General features: G+C 40.9%; 1 protein-coding gene across 1 annotated transcript; it reads left to right on the forward strand.

The window, feature by feature from the left end:
* Positions 1–1,916: 1,916 nt before the first annotated feature.
* On the forward strand, positions 1,917–26,713 carry pitpnb (phosphatidylinositol transfer protein, beta). Its single transcript, XM_040007451.1, has 12 exons — positions 1,917–2,017; positions 7,570–7,600; positions 8,013–8,158; positions 13,966–14,057; positions 14,709–14,716; positions 15,404–15,478; positions 17,480–17,563; positions 21,324–21,401; positions 21,499–21,603; positions 22,014–22,136; positions 22,343–22,429; positions 24,014–26,713. Exons 1-11 carry the CDS (start codon positions 1,998–2,000, stop codon positions 22,388–22,390), a joined length of 810 nt encoding a protein of 269 aa, XP_039863385.1. The 5' UTR covers positions 1,917–1,997; the 3' UTR covers positions 22,391–22,429; positions 24,014–26,713.
* The last annotated feature ends 1,062 nt before the right edge of the window (positions 26,714–27,775 follow it).

Below are 27,775 nucleotides of genomic sequence, written 5' to 3' on the forward strand. Positions count from 1 at the left end.
AGGTCCTAGGTTCAAATCCAGTCTGTCTGGAGTTTGCACTTTGTCGCCATGTCTCCATGGGTTCTCTCCAGGTACGCAGACTTCTTCCCACAGTCCAAAAACATTCACAGGTTAGGGTAATTGGTGATTCTAAATTGGCCAATGGATGTGAGTTTTAGATTGAGTGGTTGTCTGTCTCTCCATATTGGCCCTATTATATATTTGCAACCTATCCAGGATAGAAGTTGAATTCTATTCTATTCTATTCTATTCTATATACCCTGTTAAGGGCTTTGTGCTATGAGATATCAGAATGATTTCCTTATGGCAGCGAGGTTCAATCAGTCTGAGGGAGAAGGAGCTCTGCTGCCTCAGAAATTAGTGGAACAGGTGTGATGGGCTGTCCATGATGTAGCAGTTTGTTTAGTGACCTCCTGTCCCTCACTGACTCAAACATCTCCAAATTCTGACCAATGATTTTTACAGCCTTGCGGATGAGTTTGTTGATCCTGCTGGCATCTTTGGCACTCAGGTCCCCCCAGCAGACGACAGCAAAATAGAGGGCACTCACTACCACTACGCACAAGTACCTGCATCTGTCCACTGTCCCTACCTACTCACCCATAAGGTTGAATGGCCTAGTCGCAGTTTATTTCCTCCAGAAGTCAACCACCATCTCTTTTGTCTTGTTGACATTCAGAAGGAGTCTGAATGTCCTGCCCACCCTTAATACACTCAACTAATGCAGTGTCTTCTGAGAGACAGATAGTTACCAATCTAGGAGAATGTAGAATTGGCGACTCCCATCCTGAGCAGCTTTTCACAGAAGTGGCTTGATGGTATTAATGGTATAAGTCACTGGAAAAATCAAAGAATATGATTCTCACAGTTCAACCAGTACTATCCAGGTAAGCATGCTGCAACAGGTAGATAACAGAATCATCCACCCCCACCTGAGAGATGTTTCACCTGCAAGCTAAGCTGAGCAAGAATCAGTCTCTCCAACACCTTCATAACATGACGACAAGGCAACTGGGCTGAAGTCATTAAGGCCAGAAGAGGTGGCTTTCTTTGGAACCAGCACTAAACATGATGTCTTCCTTACCATCGGTACCTTTTCCTGGAGCAGATTCAGACTAAAGAGATACTGCAGAATGGCTGACTGCTAAACAGCACAGGACTTAAAGGACCCTGGGACTGGTGCGATCAGGGCTTACACCTTTTCCTTGATCCCCTTTTCGATTAGTACCTACTGGGATCCAATCGGCATGGTTCGCTATGGTTTTCAGGGTTTTCCATTAGTTCATAGGTACCAGGTACTTTTTTAGTACCTGCTAGCCTGGCGTTCCAAGCGATCCGCCCTGTTTCAAACAACGCCCTGTTCCTCTAGTCTGACGATAAGCCATAGAGCAGGCAGCATGTATATTCTTGCATCGATGTTCACCCAATCAATTACTTATTTTTAAAAACTAGCTATATCACACTGTTAGAAGTAAAAGTCTTGAATTTATAGAAAAGTATGAGTATTAAAATATAGGTACATATTAAAATATATTATGGAAATTCCAAGTGAAATCGGTCCAAGTGCTGTGCAAGCCGAGCCAGTTAGTATTTTTCTAGATCTGGACCAAAAGCTACCAAACCTAATTGTGATATAAACCTACCAAAATTAAGTTTTAAAGTTTAGATCATGGAAAACAAATTGTCCACTAAGTACCCTGAGAGCAAACAGTGGTTTGTTAATTACTATACTTGTTTCTGCTGTTAGTTTTTTATTCCAAAAACATGGCACATAGTGAGTTGTATTTATGTATATTTCGCCATAATAAATATCACTGAACATATCATAGTAGTATATGACAAATACATTAACACAGTGTTCAATGGAATACAGAGCTACAGTATTACATGAACAATGGTGTGGATGTTTCAGCCAATCAGATTTTTCCCGGAGGGCGGAACTGACTTGTTGATCGGGTGTCGATTACCACTGCGCAGCCGCAGCCCGTGTGACGAAGATGGTGCTCATCAAGGAATAGTGAGTGTGAAAATGTTTTTAAAAAATGTTTTTTTAGTGCGTTTAGTGGGGTATTCAGATCGGTCCCACATTTGATTATTGAGAAGTACGCATGTGTGTTTCATTTAGCGTTGTCGTTCGCTGTATTTTACGCTCCTGTAGTCTGTAAAAAGCCAGCTTCTGAGCAGGTTGGATCAGGACGTGGATAACGGGACCCACCGGTCTTTTTAAGGCGTTGCTAGTACAAGCTACAGTTAGCTTCTGAGTTGTAGATGCAGAGGGGATAATTAGCTTCTTAATGAAAACGAGTTACATAAAAAGGCTGCACCGCTCACACATAAGCCTTTTGCACATTCAGCGAGTTAGTACTACTTTGACGGTTTGCTGTATTGCCAACGTGACTGCAGCTAGCCATGTAGCAGCGTGTTATATCTCTGAAATGCCGTTACGTTAAGCTTTGGTCCCGTGAGTGAGAGATTAAGGGTCCTTCTGTCGGATTTACCATTTATGCTAGCTGGCTAAATTAGCTGTAGCGGCTAGCATGACAATTCTCTGACAACCGAGTTTATTTAAAAGTCCACAATCAGCTGCTAGTACAACTCATTGTTAAAGCAGAAGAGAGCTTATTGTTAGGAAATAGTTATGCAGGGTTTATTGTCTGTACTCCCCGTACCATACGTCAGCTATAGCCTACAAGCTAGCATGGGGTTATGGAAGGACTAACTACTTTGCTGTTAGTTTGTTGCGCTAGTGGTATAAAGTTAACCCTCTAAAACTGGGCAGCTAACACGAACACTATATTAATGATGCGTAATTGTTAAAACAATTACTCTTAATATTTCTGCCCATCAATCGGGTGGATTGAAACTATGCAGTGGACGTTTTCATTCTTTCTTATTAAATCTAGCATTCACTGCGTGGCTAACCTGTGTAGCCTACATATAACGGGAGGCTACCTGTTGTTAGGGGATAGCACAGAATGGGTTCGATTCCATACAGTACTTCAGTATCAGAGCCAGGACTATTAATATCTATAAAAATTGTTGGTTAAAAGCAACTAACGTAGTCTCACGGAGGGAGAAACAAATATACTGGTTACTGAAATTAATCTTTCATTAATGGCTTATATCTCAATATATTTAAAAAATTCCTAAACATAAGCTTGTGTTGTTACTGGTTAATCACGTTATAAAATTCTGAACTGATTGTAGTATGTATCTTCTTTTCTTTTTGTTGCTGGATAATGCAATTTAAAATAATTTAAGATTTTTAGTTTAAAAAACAAACAAAACAACCTTACAGCTTTAATGTCTTTCAGCCTTTCATGACACTGAACATTTAGCCCATGCAAAATTGGTGTGATGCAAAAAATAACTGTAAGCCACTGCCACTGGTAAATGTGTGGTACTTTTGATGTTAGACTTGATAGAATTGAGTCACAGATGACTAATATTAATGCTGTAAGGCTGACCTTACATTTTGATATGTTACACTGGGCTGGTTTAGCCCACTGCCACGTGTGTGATTGTATACGTTGAACATGAGCATTAATTATGATGTTTTTATGTCAAGCATAATTACTTTCTTAGTACAACCGATTTTTGGTACTAAATAATACTATTTATAAAGCAGCTTTGGTGCAGTTATTTCAATTGACTTTGTGAAAAATGTGCAATGTTGGATTTAACGGCACATGTAGCAGTTCTTCCTTTGCTCAAGAATCTGGTTAGGCCCTCTATTCCTTAGCAGAGCAAGGACTACCTTCTGCAGCTACATTCCCAGACAGTTGCACTGGAGAAGCAGCTGAAATATATAGATGATCAGCAAATACAATTTGCTGAAATTTCAAAGCGATAGTTATGGGATGTGCATGTGCATATGAATACAGAGCTTTCAGACTGTGGGGAAAAAATGGTAGAATGAATTTCCACTTAGGATGAAAAGATGCCTGTTGTATCACTGTAGGACCACTGTAGAAATTGATTTTTTTTAGTCATATTATTACATTTAAGAATCCTGACATTTTAAGGGATTCTACATGAATATTTAACTGACTATTACTAATTCATTCTATAACTAATCAATTAATTTACTCATTATTTTAGCTATAAATTTACAGTGTTATTTGTTGTAGCAAGAGAAACAAATAAAGCTGCTTATAATTCAAACTTTAATAAAGGTACTTTGAGCACCAGAGTACTTGTACTGCATTTGTCTGTGATGTCTGAAATTCAAGCATGTCTTCACAAGCCAGTTTGGCCTTTGGCCTTTTTAACCCAAGAAGGTCATTTTCAGTGTAGACCACAGGTGTTGAACTCCAGACCTCGAGGGCCGGTGTCCTGCAGGTTTTAGATGTGTCCTTGATCCAACACAGCTGATTTAAATCGCTAAATTACCTCCTCAACATGTTTTGAAGTTCTCCTGAGGCCTGGTAATGAACTAATCATTTGATTCAGGTGTGTTGACCCAGGGTGATATCTAAAACCTGTAGGACACCGGCCCTCGAGGCCTGGAGTTCGACACCGCTGGTGTAGACCTTTTCGCTGCCATTATTTTTTACACATAGTGAGTATTAGTCAATGTAAATACAGTTTGGGGTTATGATTGTTCTTTGACACTAAATGCTGAAGATTTAAATATATGTTGTAATGTATTGATTATTGATGTACTGACAAAAACTAGGTGAAAATGAGCAAATAAGTCACCTTTAATGATTGCCAGTGACACAACTTTTTTTACCTTTGAAAATTGCATGCATTGTGCAAATTATGTAGATATTCTGAAGTATAATATTGTGTAGCACACAGTAGTGTTTATATACAGTAGACATTGAGTACACAAGAGAACACACACTTGATTAATCAGTAGATGTTTAGGTAAAGGGTGGGGTGCTAAATCTGCCAGTCTAGGAGTATTTTTTATTAATGAGGACATGAAGATCTAAGCAAGAAAGAATTCGTTACTGTCTGTTTGGTGATTTCCTTCATTTTGTAATTAAGCTGCAATATGCATATAATAGTTCAGGTCTAGTAGTTCTTATTTTAATACGTTTAAGGTTAACACTAGAACTACTACTACTAAATTGTCTTGAAACAGTAGGTTTGTCAAATCTAGTTTTTAAAAGGTAACTATTTAAGTTTCAATTTTAGTGGGGATTACAGCTTAATAGATACACAATATCTGATGGTAATTTGGGGGGGTTTAATGATTTCTTACAACTCTTCTTTAGCTAAGATGAAATGATTGTACAGAATGTATCTTTTATTGGCTTTAAAAAACAGGAACTGGTTGCAGAAGTTTGAAATTATTTTGGATTTTTACTAATGCATTCAATATTTTATTAAATGTCCCTTAGCCAACTGCACCTTGAAAGATGTTTTTGGTAGGCGTTAACAAGCATCTAGCATGAAATTGACTGAATATTTGATCACAAGTTTTGATTTATTGAACCACTTGGGAAAGTGGTTACACATCTGAATAATTTATACTCATGTACAGTTGACCCAAACACGACAGGAAGGTTAAACTGATGTGCAGTTGTTTAGAAATGGCTCATTAAGATTCTGGAATGGACTGTCCAAGCTCCAACCTCATGCCTAACTTGTGAACTATGCCTAAAAGCTGGATGAAACAAACTAATTTAAATGAAACCATTTCTGAGAGTGGCCAGATATCCAGCCAGAAACTTGTTGATGGCTACCAAAAGCATTTGGCCAAGGTCCAATTTGCTAAGGGACATTTAACCAAGTATTAGTGTGGGTGTATGTATGCACTTGAGCCTGTATGTATTCTTTGATCCTGGGTGGGTTAGAGAAAATGCAAAAATAAATTCAAACTTGTACTAAAAAAAGAAACAAGAATTGGTTCCACAAGTTTCTAGGCAACCTGGCATGCTGCCATTGTTGTTTGATATTAATTTCTATGGGGTTAAATGTCATTTTCATTGGTTCTAGGTCCCACATACCCCAAAATTAATAATATGACCCCCAGTCCCCCCCAAAAAACAACAACAATAGAAAAAGTCATTAAATATGAGATGTTTTTTTTAATGCCTACTACAACAGATTTCATCAAGTGACAGCCTGTAACTTGAAGCCAACTTGAGTCATTAGAAATAGTTTGTTTTATCCTGATCATTGTCTCTCTGTGCTGCACTTTTAACCCCCATCTATTGTCATCAACCTGCTGGGCAGGCGGTCAATACAGACACCCAAGTTTATGAATGCAATAACTCGAGAACAAAGTGGCATAGGAGTTTTAAATTGATACCATAGGTGTATCTAGGGCTGTTCGATATAACGATATATATCGGATAACGATATAAAAACGTCTATCGTTTCATTTTACGCTATCGTTTGTTTCATGGTGTCGCAAAATAAACTGTTTACGGCAATATTTTTTTCATCGTTTTGATGGTCACTGTAGTGGCTATATTAATTTCTTAAAGTTCTCTCTTTCTCTTATATTTAATATAACCACACTACGGATGGACAAGCACCTGTTTTTATGCGTTGTGGTTAGCAACAACGACGGTAACACCATCACGTGTCCGCTTGTTTATGTTCCACATAAACTTTTCACAATAAAGCTCAAGATCCTGTTGAGACTTTTCAAAATAAACTGAATCACGTGAAAGAGCAGATTATTTACGGATGAGAAGTAAAAAAGAGCCGCCAGGTGCTAAAAAAATAAACCTTAGAGTCAAACGTTAGAACAGGCTTTTCCCCGCAGCACCCTGTGTAATAAATACTCACAAAGAAAACGGCGGTCGTTACAACTTATGTCTAAAAATGTATAGCTTCATGCATCTGTTAAAACACTCAACTCCAGCTACATGACGCGCAGCTGGAAACACTTCCCGCAAGTCGAGCTGCCCGAGAGTCACAGAATTTACAGAAAATGTTACATTTTTGTGATTTATATCGTTATCGGGACGATAGAATTCTTATATCGGGATATGAGATTTTGGTCATATCGCACAGCCCTAGGTGTATCTACTAAAAATATTGTACAAGTTAAAATCTCATTGACCTCGACCTTAAGGTCACTGAGAGTTCTCTGTCACGTTTTCTGAAAATCTTGTATATGTGAACGTAGGATTTTGAAATTCGGACCATAGTTGCATCTGCTAGGTGCATCTGTTTCCCCTCACCTCGGAGGTTCTGGCAACAGATGACCCGTTTCTTCGAAACAACGTTCCTCCTTCACACTGTTATCAAGTGCTTGCTCATAATTTTATCAGAAAACTATTGCTACTTAATAATTGGAGTTCAGCTACAGCCATATACTATACTCAGTTACTCACTGACGTGTTAACATTCAGACTGGTAAACATTTATAGCAAAAAAATGTTTTTAAAGAAGCAAAATTTTAGGAATGTTGAACCATTTCATAAAAGTTTCTAGGCAGTGGCATCTGTCTCCTTACAACCATCCAAAAAAGTGTTTAATCCTTAACATTTGATCAGCTTGGTTCTATTTTAAAAATGGAATTTTATTCATATTTTATTCATATCTTTTATGTCTTTAACCTATTTGTTTCTCTCTTCTTTTCCTGTCATATCCTCCTTGCAGCCGTGTAGTGTTGCCAGTCTCTGTGGAAGAGGTGAGTATTATTGCCTACATGTTCTCTTAAAATATATATGGGCATATTATTTAAATTCACTGTGTGATTGTTATATTTTGATAAAATAGAGGGAGTATTGTGTTTGTCTTACACAGAAAAGGTTCATCCACGCTGGCTTTAGTCTGAACCTCATATTAAGACAAAAAGCCTTTGTTAGAGACTACTGATGTTATTGGGACAGGCTGTGTGTTGCAGAGATCAGAGTTACACTGGGGTGTAGACTCAACCTTTTGAACTGCTGTTAGTGATACTCCATCTTTGCACTTATGTGCCTTCACAGGCTTCAAGGGCCCGCAAAGCCTTTCGCAATCCTTCCAGTTAATCTAAGGATTTTTCACTGTAGTCAAAGCTGATTTCCACTCTGTCTTCTTTGTGTTCCCATTTCTTGCAGTATCAAGTAGGGCAACTGTACTCTGTGGCTGAGGCCAGCAAAAATGAGACAGGAGGAGGAGAAGGCATTGAAGTGCTGAAGAATGAACCCTATGAGAAGGATGGAGAGAAGGGACAGTACACACATAAAATATATCATCTAAAAAGGCAAGGCTTTGAAATTAATTTTCTTTCGTAGAGGAATGAAGGGGAAATTATAGGGTCCTCTATAAGAGACAATTAGTCTGACCTAATTACTTAAACACTCAATAAGGATGATTTGTTTGATTGACAGGCTCTGTATATGCAAAGTTCTTGTCTGTTCCTGGTTTCATCCAGTGTAACTGCTGCCTGCTTTACACTGTGTAGAGAGAGGTGCCAAATCAGTACCCCTGACCTAATTCTAATTTTAAAACCTAAAACCTACTGTTAACCCTCAAACAGGTGTTCCTCTCCTTCAGGGAACAGAAGTTATAGACATAACTATTCGTTCCCTTTCAATTGATTCACTCGGTACAACACATAAGTATGGGACATATATACACGCCCCGCAGAGCAGCTACCGAACCGGAATCGGACCACCACCACCACCACCTTAGTGAGTGGTAGACCCAGCAGAAAGGACGAGCCACCGAAGGGGCTGTAACGTCCAACCAATAAAACCACACAAAAGTGTGTGGTGATGCCCAACTAGCTGCCGCACAAATATCAGCTACAGGCACCCCTTTAAAAAGAGCCCATGAGGTCGCTATCCCCCTGGTGGAATGAGTTCTCAACCCCGGGGGCAAAGCAAGACCTTTGGTGCTGTAAGCCAGTAAGATAGCTTCTATCATCCAGTGGGACAGTCTCTGTTTAGACAGAGCTCTACCTCAAGTTGGATTAGCGAAGCAGACAAACAGCTGGTCACATAAACGCACATTCTGAGTGCGCTCAATGTAGGTGCGTAGCACATGCACTGGACAAATAGAATGCATCCTCCTCTGCCCCTCAGATGCCAAAGGAGGGGAGCAAAAGCTCAGCAACTCAAACTCCATTGAGCTATAAGATGCAGGCATGATCTTGGGAAAATAGACAGCATTTGGACGCAATACGACCATGTGGCCATCAGGAGAGAACTGTGTGCAGGAGGGATGCACAGACAGTGCATGAAGGTCACCCACTCGCTTTGCCGAATCCAAAGCGAGAAGTAATGCAGACTTATATGAAAGAAATTTCACATCCACAGACTCAATGGGTTCAAACGTGGGGCTTCAAAGGGCCTCCAGCACCAAAGACAAGTCCCAAGCAGGGACACTGGACTTAAGCACGGGTCTCAGCCAGCGAACTCCTTTCAGAAAATGTATGACAAGCGGATGTGCACCTGGTGTCACCCCGTCAAAGCCAATATGACAAGCAAATATAGCTGCTAAATAAACCTTAATTGTCGAAAATGAAAGGCCCTTATCCAGCAGCTCCTGCAGAAATATCAAAACATCCACAATAGAGTACTGAAATGGGAGAGTATGGCGGACCTGGCACCATTGCTCGAAGGCTCGCCATTTGTAAGCATACAAGCCTCTAGTAGATGAGGCGCTAGTGTTCTGAATTGTCGCTATCACACTAGGTGGCAAACCCTTGGCAATCAAGTTTAACCTCTCAGCAGGTAAGCACGAAGACGCCACAGATCCTGGCGCGGATGAACCACTTCTCCTCCCGCCTGAGAGAGGAGGTCCCTGCAGAGAGGAAGCTGCCAAGGACTCGCTGCTAGCAGGCTGATTATCTCTGCATACCACGACCTTGTGGGCCACCAAGGGGCCACTACAACAGAGAGAGAGACTGCTGATGCACTCTCTCTAGAACTGGAGATATCATTTCCACTGGGGGAAATGCATACAAGAGCACGTGTGGCCATTGGTGCGCTAGTGTGTCCATGCCCAAGGGTGCATCATGGTCCATTATGGAGAAGAACAGGGGCCAGGGAGTATTTACCCTGGAGGCAAAAAGATCTACTTGAGCCTTACCAAATAGATCCCAAATCTGAGCCACTATTAAAGGGTGTACACCCCCCCCCCCCCGGAGAGAAGGTCCGGCCCAAGGTTCCGGTGGCCCGGAACATGGGTGGCTCTTGGAGACAGAAAATGAACACTGCACCATAACAGCAGAGAGCGAGACAGCGTCAACAGGGGAAGAGAGCGTGTACCCCCCTGCCTGTTTATGTAGGATACCACTGTTGAATTGTCCATCCTGACTAAGACATGCTGGCCCTCCAGGACTGGACGAAAATGTTTGAGAGCTAAGAACACTGCTAACAGCTCTAAGTGGTTGATGTGCAGCTCGCACTGGGCTGTCGACCAGATCCCTCTCACTGATGCACCCTTGTACAGCACTCCCCACCCTCTTAGGGAAGCATCTGTGGACACCACCTTGCGAAACAACACCCTCCCAATCCGAGAGCCCTGATGCAGCAGCCCGGGCTCCCTCCAAGGACAGAGCGCTAGCATGCAAGACGCAGTTACCGTCGGCCTCCTCCGGAGGAGACATGATGCACACAGGCGGTGAGAGAGAGTCCAGTGTTGAAACGCTCTCATCTTTAACAGTCCAAGTGGCACTACGGCGATCATAGATGCCATCATGCCCAACAAATGTAATATCTGGAAACGGAGTCTGCGTCCAAGCTGAAACTGAGCGAGGCAGCGATGAAACGCGGCCAGTTTGTGCTCCGACAAATATGCGTGGCTGGAAAGCAAGCATATTTCCAAACCGAGGAAAGAAATCTGCTGACTTGGGATAAGCAAGCTCTTTTGAAAGTTCACAGAGAACCCCAGTGTCTGAATGTGTGACAGAACCAGCGACAGCTGTGTCTCCGCCTGCTCTCTGGAGCAAGCTACGAGAGCCCAATCGTCTAGGTAGGCTAAGATGCGGATGCCTGTCTCTTTGAGGGGCACTAGCGCTGCCTCGGCACATTTCGCAAAGGTGCGAGGAACGAGTGACAGCCCGAACGACAGCACCAGGTATTTGTAGGGCTACGCCCTTGAATGCAAACCCCAGAAACTGCCTGTGTTTCGGGTGTATAGCCACGTGAAAATAAGCATCTGTTAGATCGATTCTTGCAAACCAATTTCCTGGGCCAACTGCACTCAAGAGCTGTCTGAGTGTTAGCATCTTGAACTTGTACGTTCGTAGATACGTGTTCAAGACTCGCAGGTTGAGGATGGGCCAAAGCCCTCCCCCTTTTTTCGGAACAATAAAATAACGGCTGTACCAACCTTTGTCTGTCTCCAAAATAGGGACCACTCGTCTTTATCTTTTCTGCAATACAACTTTATTTCCTCTCTAAGTATCATGGCCGCTTCAGTGCCGACAGTCGTGTTTACGACTCTCCGGAAAAGAGGCGGCTTGACCCGGAACTACAACCGGTAACCCATGGCAACGGTTCGCAGCACTCACTGAGAGGGGCGCAAGCCCACCACTGAGGCAAGTGAGCAGCCAGCTGGCTGACCTGGCTCATTCTGCCTGCAGGCTGAGCATTTGTGATTGTTTTAGAATAAACAACACTCTTTATTGATTGTAATATGGGAACATGGACATTCATACATTTTGTTGGAGGCACCTTTCCTGGGGCACAACAATGAAAAACAGGTGGAACACTTGATGTGGTCACCTGAACATTTACAACCTGAGGCATTTTGTGTGCAGGGCATTGTGCTTGGGAGACAGTGTTAGGAAAGTGCAGCGCCTTCTGGGGCTGACAACTTGAACAGAACTTACGTGGCACCTCTTGGGCGGCAACAGAGGGGTAAGAGCAGCGTCTTCTTGCCGCTAGACCCCTCGAAACCACAGCTAGGAGGGCTGAGGCTTCTTCCTCCTGGGCGTCAGGTCCTGCCGGGGGTCCGAGGGTGGGCCTTTGTTCTAGGCCAACTGGCGTGGAGCTCGGGCTGGAGGATGTGCCCCCGCTGGCGGCACACCCACTACAGCAGTGGGCGCCGGTCTCTTGCCAGTTGGCAGAGGAGCGGCGGGCCTGTGAGAGCTAGCTGCGGGCTTGAACTTCGCCTAATGATGATGTTGCGCAGAGCTTCTGTCTGCTTCAGTCGAGTCTAGCCTGAATGGCTTCAAGTGAATGTCCGAATAACCTAGCCGCAGACACTGGTGCGTCCAGATATACAGCTCTGTCCCTATCTGGGACGTCAGAGAGGGTCAGCCACAGGTGCCTCTGCGCCACTACTGTCGATGCCATCCCTCTGCCCAGGGAGAGCACTGCACAGTGCAGAGGGTGTAATCCATGGCAACTCTGACCTTGTTAAGAAGAGGTGCCAGCGGTGCTGTCACCAGGAACCAGGCACATCACCTGGTACGTCTGGAGCATGGTGACGGCTCCATAGGGGGTGGGTTAGCTAAGCCAGTCTCCTTGGTGCCGTCGCCCTCCATGCACTGTCCATAGCCGGGCACAGTGGGACAAACCTCTGTCTACCTGTCATCACACGCAGGTAGACAGAGGTTTGTCCCATGATGCCGTTAGCTGGCAGACAAAGTATGGGAGCATGGGAAGGCGGGTTTTGGTCGTTGCGGGCTCCGGAGGGAGGAAAAAGCCTGCCAATTGAACGGCTTCTGAGCTGTCGGAGGAGAGGGCCAGTCCAATTGCAGCTTTTCAGAAGCATGGCGAAACAGGGGAAAAAAGAGAAGTGTCATCGTTCCCAACCGGCGCAGCAGCGGCGGCATATTGGGACGACAGTGAACACTCCTGCTCATCCTCCGACAAACCATCGATGTCCAGCACGTCATCGTCTTCCTGCATGGTTCCAGCTCGTCATCAGCTAACCCATCACCGTATTCCATGTGGTCAGCCCAGCTAATTGCGGGGACATCGACCGGATAATCCTCGTCTTCGGACTCTGATGAAGCCAGGGCTCCAGACTCGAAAAGGAAAAGGTCATGCCGTGCGACAGCCGTCCCTCCCAGCACATTTTCCACAAACGTCACCTGTCTTTCCGGGGTCAAGCGTCGACAAAACCCACAGGCTTCGGGCTCCATCAACGGTCTCCTAGCGTTGACGATCGCCAGGCAGACAGGGCAGGCATCGTGCTGGTCACTTTTGTGCAAAGAGAAACCACACCCCTGAGGACAGGGGCGAACAGAAGATTTCTGCTTTGCTCGCTTCGGTTTGGAGTCTATTCCAAACCGCAAAGCCAAACGCTGTACAGGAAAAACTCGAAATTAGCGCTCTGCGGGCAGCCTACACACCAACTGCGCACTGGAGGCTAACACCAACAGGGGCAGTTAAGCTAAGTTCAAGTCGGCAGACAACGGCGCTAACTAGCAGCAGCTAGCTAGACCAACTCAGCAGAAGTGTTCTCAGCGAGGTGAAGAGCGTAAGAACTGAGGGATGACTGTGATGAAAGCGGCTATATGTGCAGGCGGGGCCGTGCGTGTGTCATCACACGTCATCTGCCTTAAAGGTGTGAATAAAAGTTTCTTCAGCCAGGACACGCGAGGGTGTGATATCCAATACTTATGTGTTGTACCAAGTGAATCAACTGAAAGGGAACGTGAGAGCTGGTCAAAAAGTTACAATTTTTTTATCACTTTAATAGTCTAAGACTAGATATATATGTGTTAATTACTTTCGCGCTGCAAGTGATGCATTTAGGGGACTGTTTTTTTTCCCTTAGTTTAAATGAAAAGTCTAGTCCCTCAACTGAAAATAGATAAAATGTGCATAAAGGTTCAGGCTTTATGTCAGGTGTTTAAACTTATTTTGTCCACCGTCTGTATATTGTATGGTCTTTGTGATTATGTGATTACGGGAAATGGGTTTGGGTAAGAGCTCTAGACATGTACAGCATGAGAATTGATTAAATATTTCAGATAATAGCCATTTACAAACAGAGTTATTATTGGTTTTAAAGAGCGCAGTCGGCTCCCTGTTACAATGTTTTATGGCCTTTGAAAGACACAAGTTGGAAAGTATAAGGATTGTCTAATTTTCTCTTTCATAACAGTAAAGTCCCGGGTTACGTGAAGATGATTGCACCAGAAGGAGCATTAGTTTTTCACGAAAAGGCTTGGAATGCCTACCCATACTGTCGCACTAGTAAGTACACGCAGAAGTGTGCTTGTGTTATTTGAATTGCATTAATGATAAAATTATGGCGAGTAATTTGTCTGTGAGGAAATATGCAATTGATTCACTAGTAGATGCTAGTGACCAGTTACCCACAGCCCTTCCTATCTCATGTTTCCCTACCAGCTGGCTTGCCAGCCAGGCTGCAATTGTGGAAGTCCTCTGTATGATTCAGATGTTTTCCCCAGTATTTCCACCATCCTGGACTGCAGCTGACAACAGTAGACCTTTTGATTCAGAGATCCACTGCAAGTGGGAGAATCACTCTAACCAGAACTTGCAGCAGGTGGAAGGCTGATTCATGCGCTGCTATGACCAACTCATCGAGGCTGAGGAAGAAGGACTACCAGCTGCAGTCCGAGACAGGGAAATTTGAGAGATCCATAGAACAAGAGCCTCGTATTCCTCTATTATTTACTACAAAATACTTGGCAAATAAATTGTTTGCACAGAAGAAACTTAGACTTGTTATTATTTAATAGTTTTGATAGTGCACTTAGCCACTACAGAAATAGGCATTTTATAAATGCATTTCAAATAATACTAAAAATGTACAGTTTTTTGTTAATTATTTGATACTGATGCTCTTTTTTTTTTTCTCTTTTCCTTTTTACTCTGCAGTTGTGACGGTGAGTTACTCATTACCTCTTTTTGGAGGTTTTTTTGTTGTTGTTAAAGGCCTAGTCCCACCAGAAAATCCACCCATTAGCCATTCCATGTCCTCTAGGACAGGAGGGGTCTAACACCAAGTTAGATGATCACAGCCCATTTTTATGCCAGGAAACTTCCACAAAGTTGAGTTTGATGTGACATCTTCCACTACCTGCTTCAAATCCTTTAACATAAAACTTAATCTACAATTTTCATTGACATATTTGTTTAATTTTTATAAGGCCAGTTTGCATTTGCATAAAGTAAACAGATATTACTTTATGTATGCAACAAATGCTCATCAGCGTATGCCACAAATATTTGATCCACTCTCTGTTCCTTGATATTTGCTTCTCTGTCCTTTTGATGTTTGAAGTTCAGAGCCCACTATTGCTTTACATTACTGCCAAGTTAACTAGCGTTACTAATATTAAAAATAGACCAGAGCTGAGTGGTATAGCATCACCAGTGTTGCTTTAGTCTGATTGGTTAATTGGATTTAGCTGCAGGTTTTACGTCTCACAACCTTCCATTCATAGTGTTGTTGGTACCAGCCAAGATCAGCTGTAACTGTCAGTGTAGGGGACCTGCCTGACTTCTGAGTGACAGCTTGTCATTGCTTCACTTCAACATATAAAGAATGTTATTTGTCTCCTACTTTTCAGAATGAGTACATGAAGGATGACTTCATGATTAAGATCGAGACCTGGCACAAACCTGACATGGGAACAGTAGAAAATGTAAGTGAAAAGGAATGCTGGGGGTATCCCAGCAGTTCATTGAAATTCTGTCAAATGAGAGGGGGAAGGAAAATCTATATAATATTGAGAAATGCTGGATAGTGCGGGTTGAAGTAAATGTTTAGACACCTGAGAAATATCCATGATTTTTATGTCCCTATGTTGAGATACAGGCTCCTATTTACAGTGGGGCAAAAAAGTATTTAGTCAGCCACCGATTGTGCAAGTTCCCCCACTTAAGATGATGACAGAGGTCAGTAATTTGCACCAGAGGTACACTTCAACTGTGAGAGACAGAATGTGAAAAAAAAATCCATGAATTCACATGGTAGGATTTGTAAAGAATTTATTCGTAAATTAGGGTGGAAAATAAGTATTTGGTCACCTCAAACAAGGAAAATCTCTGGCTCTCACAGACCTGTAACGTCTTCTGTAAGAAGCTTTTCTGTCCCCCACTCGTTACCTGTATGAATGGCACCTGTTTAAACTCATCATCTGTATAAAAGACACCTGTCCACAGCCTCAAACAGTCAGACTCCAAACTCCGCCATGGCCAAGACCAAAGAGCTTTCGAAGGACACCAGGAAAAGTATTGTAGACCTGCACCAGACTGGGAAGAGTGAATCTACAATAGGCAAGCAGCTTGGTGTGAAAAAATCAACTGTGGGAGCAATCATCAGAAAATGGAAGACATACAAGACCACTGATAATCTCCCTCGATCTGGGGCTCCACGCAAGATCTCATCCCGTGGGGTCAAAATGATCATGAGAACGGTGAGCAAAGATCCCAGAACCACACGGGGGGACCTGGTGAATGACCTGCAGAGAGCTGGGACCAAAGTAACAAAGGTCACCATCAGTAACACACTACAACGGCAGGGAATCAAATCCCGCAGTACCAGACGTGTTCCGCTGCTGAAGCCAGTGCATGTCCAGGCCCGTCTGAAGTTTGCCAGAGAGCACATGGATGATACAGCAGAGGATTGGGAGAATGTCATGTGGTCAGATGAAACCAAAGTCGAACTTTTTGGTATAAACTCAACTCGTCGTGTTTGGAGGAAGAAGAATACTGAGTTGCATCCCAAGAACACCATACCTACTGTGAAGCATGGGGGTGGAAACATCATGCTATGGGGCTGTTTTTCTGCCAAGGGGACAGGACGACTGATCCGTGTTAAGGACAGAATGAATGGGGCCATGTATCGTGAGATTTTGAGCCAAAACCTCCTTCCATCAGTGAGAACTTTGAAGATGAAACGAGGCTGGGTCTTCCAACATGACAATGATCCAAAACACACCGCCCGGGCAACAAAGGAGTGGCTCCGTAAGAAGCATTTGAAAGTCCTGGAGTGGCCTAGCCAGTCTCCAGACCTCAACCCCATAGAAAATCTGTGGCGGGAGTTGAAAGTCCGTGTTGCTCGGCGACAGCCCCAAAACATCACTGCTCTCAAGAAGATCTGCATGGAGGAATGGGCCAAAATACCAGCTACTGTGTGTGCAAACCTGATAAAGACCTATAGTAAATGTTTGACCTCTGTTATTGCCAACAAAGGTTATGTTACAAAGTATTGAGTTGTATTTTTGTTATTGACCAAATACTTATTTTCCACCCTAATTTACGAATAAATTCTTTACAAATCCTACCATGTGGATTCATGGATTTTTTTTTTTCACATTCTGTCTCTCACAGTTGAAGTGTACCTCTGGTGCAAATTACTGACCTCTGTCATCATTTTAGGTGGGGAACTTGCACAATCGGTGGCTGACTAAATACTTTTTTGCCCCACTGTAAAAGCCACAAAACACAGGCTGGCCAGCCTTATGTTGATAAATCTTTCTGTCATACACTTGCATGATAGAAGGGTCCAAGTTAGAGTTTACACGGCAGTTTTGAATTTGCATGTGATTTGATTTAGACTCAACAAATTTGAATGAAAAACAAATGCCTCTTTTTCTCCCTGTTTTGCACTGAAATGTTTCCACTTTGTTTTCTTTATGCAGGTCCATGAACTGGATGAGCAGACGTGGAGGACTGTCGAAGTCGTACCCATAGATATTGCAAACAAAGAAGAAGTGGCCCCAGGGGTGAGTCTTGATTATGGATGATGTTTAATGAAGATCTCCTATAAGCCACACATTAAGAAGTTTAAAAAAAAAAGTTTAATGGACCTGAATACAGGACAATATTTTTGCTGGAACACATTTCTAAAAAAAAAGAAGTGAGGGCTTTATGGGGGTTTTTTGTTTTGTTTTTTTAACTAGAAAATTATGTATTTACAGTTGCTTATGCAGGTAAAGCAGCTGTGCCTCAGGAGTTTGAGTGGGTCAGAAGGTTAGGGGCTTGATCCCTGGCTACTCTAGTCTGCATGTCAAAGTATCTTTGGGCAAAATGCTGAATTCAGAGTTTGCCTGTATGTATCCATTTTAGTGTGACTGTTTGTACATGTTAGAAGAGTGCTTGACTAAAGAATAAAAATCACTTATATGGGTGTGTGTGTGATTGGGTGAATGAGACTTGTAAAAAGCTCTTTGAGTGTTCTTACAAGTCTTTGAGTATAAAAGCAGTACCAGTCCATATCTAATTTACAAAGCTTTGAATTAATTTGTTTTCAGCCTTAAGGCTGTTTTTTTTTTTTTTGTTTTTTTTTCACATTATTGTCCATGTGCTCTCCACCTCCACAGAAAGTAGGACTGTGGGAATTTAACCTACACAGGGGCTATGAGATGCTTTCGTGTATGGACCTTCGAGAGAAGGCAACAGAGTGATAGACTCTGCATAGTTTGAATGCTGATTGCTTTCAAAGGATATCTGAAAGGGACCCATCACAGGAGAGTAGGTCCATTAGGTGTCCATCAATACTCAGTTTCACTTCACTACAAAAATAAGTTCTTTAGCCTGTCTATGTCTACAACAAAATCAAATGTAAGGATCACCAAGAGCACAAACAGGACTATATTACCTGAGGGCTGTACTATGAAGATAGATTAGTTGGTTTGCCAGGTACCAAACTTTTTAGTGTCACAAAGGTGGTTCTCTTTTTACCTGGCTGGATCACCATGATAACATTAATTTGATTATCACATGCTCTGTGTTGTGATGATCAGCTCACCAGATAAATGACTTTGTGCAGGATTTCCTTACTTACAGGTAGGGCAGGGCAATATGACCAAAAAAGTTTATCACGAGATATATATTTGAAAATTTGCGATAACGATATAACTTGACGATATAATTGATGCAAGACAAAATACTTTACAACTCCACAAAAAGAGGTGGTTTGGAACATGAAACTGCAGTAAAAAACAGTCAGATAAGTCTAACTTTACTCACACAATTTAGTCACACACACACACAATACGATAATATTATGTTGAAGTACAGTTCGTATCACTCCGTGAGGCTCCTCACTACGGTAGCCGTAATGCTCCGACAATCCATCAAGCAGTGCAGCTTCACAGCTTACCAAAGTCGCACTAAAACATTTTTTAAACAGATTTTTGAGCGCCGGACAAAAACCAAACCAGTTCCACACCACTGAAGTTGCACCATTTTTACAAACCAATTCTGTTTCATCTGTTTCATTCAACGATTTGCTTTTGCCCTTCTCATTCTCCGTCGCCGTCATGCTTTTTCCACCATGTGTGTATGAAAACAAAGGCTCTGCGCATACGTGTTTTATCCATATTCTATCGCGATATTTCATTTTCTTATCATTGCCTAACATTATACCAGTATTACCATGAACAGTATAATATGGCCCAGCCCTACTTACAGGATTGTTGCATTTTGCCATTATATTTTCATAAACTTGAATAATAACAATAGTAATAACATTTGAGAAAGTGCTTTACAGTTTGAACACCTGGAGGCAACCACTGTTGTGAATTGGCACTTTATAAATAACTTGAATTTTATTGAATAAAATCACACATTAAAGACAAGTTTATATGTCCAAAAGTGCAAAAACACAGTCAAGCATATGGTTTTATATCCATTCCTGTATACACACTAACCTCTGTCATTAGCACTGAAAACAACTGAAAGAATAAGTACCAAAATATCTTGTTTTTGCTCTGTCATCTGTTATCTGATAACATTTGGAGTAACTGATTTGGAGTAAATTGTGCTCGCTTGATTCATTTTGTGCAGGAGAAGAGTCAAATTATGTTCAAAGCTACACAGAGCTTTGTACACAGCAAAATCTCCAGTGTTAAATTAACACTAGAGAGTGTCTATATGGGTCCACACCTCTGAGTGTTAAATACAACACTGTTGAGTGTTAAATTAACACTTTTGACAGTGTTATATGTTTAAAAGTAACCTAGTCAGTTTTGAAGATTAACAATGGCTAACACTGAGCAGTGCTGATTTTCTAACACTGGAAAATAACTCAAAATGTTAGAAATATTCCAGTGTTAGAAAACCAGCACTGCTCAGTGCTAGGTTACTTTTAAACATATAACACTGTCAACGTGGCCTCACAAAATTATCATGACCACAACGACCGTGAAAATAGTTGGATTTACATTGCTGCTCAATCACAGCTGCCTGATCAATGTTTTTCATTAGCAATTTAGCAAAGTTGATGGTGGCGGTGTGCGTGTCTGTGTGAGTGAAAGACAGAGGGAGAAAAAGGGAGAGTGAGCGACAGATTTTCTGTTATAACCTCCATGTTATGGACACACAGTGTGTGTCTAACCCCTGCGAGTCAATCGTGCAGTTTGAGTAGAAGCTGAATAACGCGACTGAAAAAAATCGCAGTGTATGTCCAGCTTAAAATGTTCCTGTTAAAATTCCTAATTCTGCTATCACAGTATCCCAGCAGATGGTTTTATTATTTTCTCCCTGCATAATCTATTCATTTGTCTTTTGTGTGACTATAATCTATGTCTTTTGCTTCTGTGGATTTAACATTTTGTCACCGTCTGACTTGAAAGGAATGCCCTTATAGTTTGTGTTATTAAATAAACTATAAATCTGTCTTTTGGAGCAGCTCAGTAATCCATTGGGCCATCAGTTAGAACATAAATCATTGTATTTCTGGTTGAAAATTTTAAAGGTGGTATTAAGGCATTGTCATTGAGGTGGGTCTCGATTGTCCCAGTGTTTCTTATACTGACTTCTGTAAAGTAATGACTTAAGTGGATCAGTGTGGAGGTCAAGGCTTAATCTAAATGTCCATCTGCTCTAGCTATTCGCCACACTTTCCCAACAAAGCTGATGGATTAAAACAGCACAGTAAACCTTGAGCTCAGGATTTAGGGCATGTAACAGAGATACGTTCTTGCTCTTCTTCAGTGTTACAGGCCATCCTGAACTCTGCTGAAAGGGTAGGCTGGATTCAGTGTGACTGAGACAGCAAGATTTAGGGCATGTAACAGAGAGAGAGAGAGATTGTTGCTCTTCGTCAGTGTTGATATATTGCCAGGGTGATATAGCGGCCTATATTGGCAGTTTAACTGATATATTTGTGTCTGGATTTATGATCAAGAAATGAAAATTAAAAATGTAAAAAAGAGACAGGAACAGCACCCTTTAATACTCAGTGTTGATATTCCATTGTTTATCCACTAGAGGGGACTCTGCATCTTCTTTGTTGACAACACATTTGGGACACCACAAACAGAACAACCAGCTAGCAACGTTTGGTAGAGGGTAAAGAAGTAATTTCAGGGATATCAGATTTTTAATCGCCAAATATCACATTGGTCCGAAAAATCGTTGGGCTCTAGTCTGTGTAGTATCTGCAGTCTTCAAAGAATCGTGCCTTCTCTGTGCTCCTGCAGCAGACAAGTTGATGTTCTGCAACATTTAAAGATTTATTTTTCTTTGACTCTCCTGCAGGACTATAAGCCAGAAGAAGACCCTGCGCTTTTTCACTCAGCCAAAACAGACAGAGGACCTTTAGGCCCTGAATGGAAGGTACCAGACATGGACACAGAATCTTGCTCATTTTTGTCCTTTGTTTCTTAATCCTAATCCTGTCTTTATTTATGCTTTTCCTGTGTGCTCTTTGCAGAGTGAGCTGAAGGCAGATTGTCCTTACATGTGTGCATACAAACTGGTCACTGTCAAGTTCAAATGGTGGGGTCTGCAGACCAAAGTGGAAAACTTCATCCACAGGGTAACATATGCTCTCCTCTCTCATCAGATAAAGGAGAAGTCTTGTATAGTCTTTAAGTATTTTAAGGTCACTGAGGTACACTACTTTCTTTTTCTTTCTTTCTTTCTTTCTTTCTTTCTTTCTTTCTTTTTAAAAAAACATTTAACTTTTTTAGTGTTTTTATTGTCATGATGAGCTTTTCAATTTATGTCCTGTCTTTGCATGCTAGAGTTGAGTGTGGCTTGTGTTTTACACAAGTGTGATGAATGTGACATAAAGACATGAAGGAAACAAATCTTTCTTGCTGTTAGTCACTAAAGCACTTTTGTATTTTGGAAATCTGTCTTTATTTCAGCTGCTGTACAACCTTTATGGTATACTTTTTTTTCTTTTTTTTTTTTTCCATTTAAATTTCTGTCTGTTTTCCACAGCAAGAAAAGCGTATTTTCACCAACTTCCACCGCCAGTTGTTCTGTTGGATTGACAAATGGGTGGGTTTGACCATGGAGGACATCAGGCGGATGGAAGAGGAGACTCAAAAAGAGCTTGAGGAGGTAATTAACTCAAACAGAATCCAATCTGAAATAACTGTCCTTGTCTTGGGGTAGTTTAAAGTTGAAATTACATACAGTTGTCTCCATATTTAGAAATGTTTTGAAATCTGTGGTAATGGTTTGAAATATTTGACCGGGCTGTTGGAGAAGACACAACATGATTCATGTTCGCGATTTAACCCTTTTGCTCCTGAATTTCACATTAGATGCGTCAGAAAGGAGATGTTCGAGGCACCTGTGCCACAGATGAGTAGAACCCCGTTGCTGTAGGTCTGACACTAGAGGCAGGCTGAGTAAGTTTCATCATGAGTGATGGTTACACTGCATGGATCAGTCTCCACTCCATGGCTTCAGGCTGCTGTCGTCCTGCTGTTTTTAACCTATATCTGGAACCATCCAGTGTTCTCTTGTCTTTACACTTTATATCCCAGTGTCATTTTTTTCATTCTGACCTTCCTCTCCTTTTATCCCTTTATCTCCTTTATTTCCTATTTTTATTTTTATTTCTTTAAATGTGTGGATTTCAGTCCTTAATTATTTTTTTGTATTCATGACAATCAAAACTAGAATGAGCATTAAGGCTGTCGATGAGGATTCTTAATTATATTCAGCAGCACTACCAGGGGCAGTAGGTACCTCTGAGGGACATATCCACCTACCTGGTAAAGCCAGCTATACCAGGTAGATGGATATGTCCCTCGCAGAGAAAGAGCATGTTGTAATTACGGAATATAAGTAGGCTGCTGTCAGCTGAAAAAAGGCAAAACATATTAATACTGTTTGAGGGTTTTTCTTCTATTCAGTAATTTTGTTTTATGACACTTAATAACAGCAGCCTAATTACATATATTAGCTAGCTTAATGGTTGTAGTTTTTCTTCAAAATAAAACTCTCAAATGCTTAGACCCAATTGGAGTGTATTTAGGTCTGAAATAATTTAACAGCAACCGCGTGGTAATGATGGCAGAGTGTTCACAAGCCAACTCCACAAAGACAGATTTACAGTCCTCTCTTAGGCAATTTTTCAGATTGAATTGAATTTAATCTTTTTTAATCAAATAGTCATATTTTAAACACTTTAATCTAATTATTTGGCATATTTTGTAATGTGTTAGTGGGTGGGATGTATTTTTAAGACATATTTCTGTTGAAATTGACACACCTACTATACAAGTAGTTATGTCTCTGAATGTAATGCAATATAATTTGAACCTCTGTGGATGGGGGCAACGAAAGGTAATAAGTGAAAGTTATAAGTAAAAGAGGGTTTACAACAAATTCATGTAAGACAGAGATTCTTCTCAATATCTCACTCGTCTCTGCTCTCTCACCAGCCCAAGTAATATGACCAATACATTTTAAACATTGTATGTAAAAACCTTCAATGATAAGCTAAGGAATAGGATTGTGATCATTTTCATTTTCCCCCTCCTGCCTGCTACTGTTTGTCATTTTCGCTCACGTTTTAAGATTTTCTTTCAGCTCCCACACCTTCACGTCAGGCACTTTCATTTTTCCTCCTCATGTTTTGTGTTTGTGATGCTTATTGTTGTTTTTTTTTCTTTGATTTTTGGAAGTCGGCTGCATGCACATTGCTCTTTACTAACAGACATAAAACATCAACAGTTTGGCAAAGAGAATTCTTTTGTGTTTGGCTTAGCCATATGTCAGTTTTCTGCCTCTCATTTAGGTCTAGTTTGTGTACATTGAACTAAAATATGTAAAACTAAAGTGGGGCAAAATGTTCATTTTTAATGTTATCTGTGTTTTAAAAAAAAAAAAAAAAAAGTTGTTTAAAAAAAACAGTTTAAGCATCACTTGACTTTTTCCACACATTCAACACACAAGCTGACTACTGCCTTTTCTTTTTCATTCAGCTGCGTAAAACAGGTCAGATTCGAGGCACCAGTGCTGCTCATGAGCAGTGAGGCAAATCAACCAAACCCTGTCACGATGATGTCATCAGAGACATGTCCACCACGCTGAGGAAATGGCCCTGATTGTCGCCTCTTCGCTTCCTGTCTCACATGATTCATTGGGGGGTTTGAAATGATTGGTTAACAGTACTGTACAGATCCTATCCCCAGTCACAAGCCTCCTGTTCACTCAGAGAAGAAAAAACAAAACAAAAAAAAAAATCAAAAAAAGAACAAAACAAAACAAAAAAAAAAAGGTTTTGCATTCATATAAAAAGAAAAAAAAAAACTTTGCACAGATCGTAAATTGCCTGATATGTAATTGTTAGTTGATTATTCCAATGGGCTTTGTTTTTATCCAGGTGTGTAAATGGTGACTCACAAAGTCAAGCCTTTTAAATTCATTAGAATGTTTTTAGCTACACGTTCCCACACAAATTTCTATGAGATGATTGAAGCAGGTATCAGACAATTGAATTCCCCACGTTCTCCTTGTATTATAACTGTCTGTCTCTACTTTAAACCTCGTCTCTCCCCTCAGTATTGTCGATATACTTGTCCTGGTAAAAGGTTTTTCTCGATTCTCTGCCCTTGTTCCACTGGCCCACTATGTCTGGCTTTTTTTTCTTCTTTATTTTGAATTCTCAGGCAGATCCATGCCTATTTTTTATGGTTTAAAAGCAAAGATAATGCTCATGCATGATGGGTAATTTATTTTTGCCCACCCCTTTCTTCGACACAAGTGCATGTGGACAACAGCAACTCCTCACTTTTAAACTGTCGCTGCATGTCTACAGCCACTGCAGTGCGTGTTGTGTGTGTTGTTTAGAGGGCAAGTCAGTACCCTCCACGAGAGTATGTACTTTACACCTCTGTGTTGGCGTACGCATCTGTGTGCTTGTTTGTGTTTTTAACTGCCTTCACTCTTAAAACTGTCAGTCTGGGGACTGAGATGGTTAACATTCAGCATAAGATCAAGGCTTCTGAGTGCTCTCACACCACCAGCAGCCTCTTGAACTTTGCCTCATGCTGTCGCTGCATGGCCTTTCTCCTTGGCTAGGGCTTTAACTGGAGGACTGTCAAACCTCCCCAAAAGCTTCTTTTTTTTTTTTTTTAATTTTCTGTTTTAGATTTAAATGAGGATGAGAGTCTGTGCACTGCTGCGTGCATGAATCAAGGTAGTTTTTTTTTTTTTTTTTTTTTTTTAAATATCTTTCTCAAACTACTGTTTCCACTCTACTGACAGAACAAATGGGTCCAGGCAGATCTGCCATGTTTGTTACAGATGTGGATTAGCTTAGTTTTTTTGTTTGTCCACCCACACACACAATTACTTTTTTTTTTTTTTTTTTTTATAAAAGCTTTTCACCTAAGTTAACTAACTACAAGAAAGTAGTATAGTATGAGGTCGCACTGCAAATTTGACTCTTGCAGTGAGCTAGTCAGAGCCTCATCTAGAAAATGGGTTGATCACTTACCTCTGTCACAACCTTTTTTTTCTGGCTCCTCGGACTTGATGTTAGAGCAGTGTATCACAGCACGGGTTGAGTTTTTTTATATATATATTGAAGTTAACACAGATCAGGTCAGGCTCAATGTAAAATATTTAGGATGTTTTTTATGATCATGACGTAGTTTGGTTAAGGCTTTTGATCAGTTGTGTGTGTGTGTGTGTGTGTGTGTGTGTGTGTGTGTGTGTGTGTGTGTCTCTCAGAATTTGTAGGTTTTGATAGAACCTATCTCTGTGTGTTTTTGTTTAACAGGTAAAAGAGAGCCTTTAAGTGTACTTTATAAAAGGCCCGATTTTACAGATAAAGCGCTCATCAGCATTGTCAGGTTTATCATTTAATACTGTACTGCTACAAGTAACTCTAAAGAAGTTGGAATGTCAGTGGAGCACATAACAGCTTTGTGGATAGCATGCTGCTAAAGCAGAGCAAACTGTTCACGTGTTGAACTGTACCTCATCCATGCTTATGAATGTACAGCTACACAGATAAAGGGATAGATTTTACAGGATGTTAATAACTCCGGGAGCACTGACATGTTTCACACCTGTACAAGCATGACATGGACCTGTTATATCACCAGTACGAGGACAAATAGGTTTAACAAAACAGCTAATTTGCATGCTCTTTTTTTTTTTTTTTCTTTAGATTTTTTTTCTCTCGGTTTGATCTCTTGATGCTTTTAAGAAACTCTTGAATTGCATCACACAAGAAGGAAGTGGCCTCTCCCAAAATCCAGCTCCATTCAGCTTGACCTCTGAATTATATGACGAGGAGTGAAAAGCCTGAGTTTGATGACGGGAGTCGCCTTTTGTAGCATTACCAGTGATGCCAGGTATGACTGTGAGGGGAGGGATAGAAGCTTAGGGAACAGACGGAGTCAAAAATACTGTTTTCTTTATTGTAATCATGAAAAAGCATCTGCAAAATCTACTGTTGTTTTTTTTTCCTGTTTTCTTTTTGTTTGTTTTGAAAGACAAAGATTCACAGTGTATTCAGTCTTTTCTTTTCTGATAAGGCAAAATTCAGGGGAATTAGTAGTGAATGTAATAAAAATTAGTTCTTTTTTCCCGCAGCGTCCAAGCTGTGACAGAAGGTCTAGACAATGGAACATAACAAAATATCTAATAAATTTCAAAAAATAAGCAAATCAGTTCTGTTTATGAATCATTTGTGTGTTTATTTGTGGGGATAATATTCCCTTTTATTATGTTTTTTTAAGCTTGCCATACAATAGATTTTGTATATCTAATCAATTCAGTTGGCCAATCAAGAACATAGACTTTAAGATAAGATGGAAATTGTTGACCTGAAAAGGGTAAGCCAGTCCAGAACATAAACACCTGAAATGGCCTACAGGGAGTAACTGATTAAAAAACTGTCCAGTAGAATAAAGTCTATCAGAAAACAGCGTTTCTGGTGTTGGATTGTATCACCAAACGTTTTTGATCAATTTATGATCTCAGTTGCTGGTTTAAAGTTTTACTGTTTATTTTGTAAATTCTGGTTCCCATTAGAGTCAAAAAGGATGATAAAGCAAGGTTTAGGGCAGGGATAACTTGTCATTTACAAGTTTCTACCATATGGAATCCACCTCTCTCATCAAGTCAGGTTAAAAAAAGATGATTAGCATTGAAGTTTGGAAAACGGGCATTAACAATAAGGTGATGTCACAGTTGCTATGGTGTATGATCAAGACATCTTATAAATGGTTAAATAAGATGTATTGCAAAGAATTCAGGGTTGTTGTTTTTTTTTTCATTTTGTTAGACTAAACTGGCAAGTTCACCAATTTAGAATTGTACAAAATGAAAAAGGCGTCTGAAACCTTTCTCCATTCAATGATGAATGCTTATATTAAACATGATCATAGTCTTAAATAATAGTTAGTGTTTGCTGCTGTGGGCCAAAAGCCAACATAAACTTTGACGTTAATATATATATGCTTCATGCATGTATCATTTGGCAGAGTTATAACACAAAATGTAGATTGTAAATATAGATAATGGATAGTAAATCGGAGTTCCTGACATAACTGCCATTTACTAGTAGTCACTAGTGATTCGTGCAATTCGTGCATGGAGGGTTTCACCCCAAATCCAGCACCCTGAGACTAGGCTAAGCGGAAGGAAGGAGGCCAAGGACCAGTGAGTGTCATAGCCACTATTTCAAAGCCTTGCTTTAAAATTGCCTCTTTATTTAGCACATGTGGTGA

Source organism: Simochromis diagramma, unplaced genomic scaffold (assembly GCF_900408965.1).
Source record: "Simochromis diagramma unplaced genomic scaffold, fSimDia1.1 OVJJ01000682.1, whole genome shotgun sequence".
Taxonomy (NCBI): Eukaryota; Metazoa; Chordata; class Actinopteri; order Cichliformes; family Cichlidae; genus Simochromis; species Simochromis diagramma.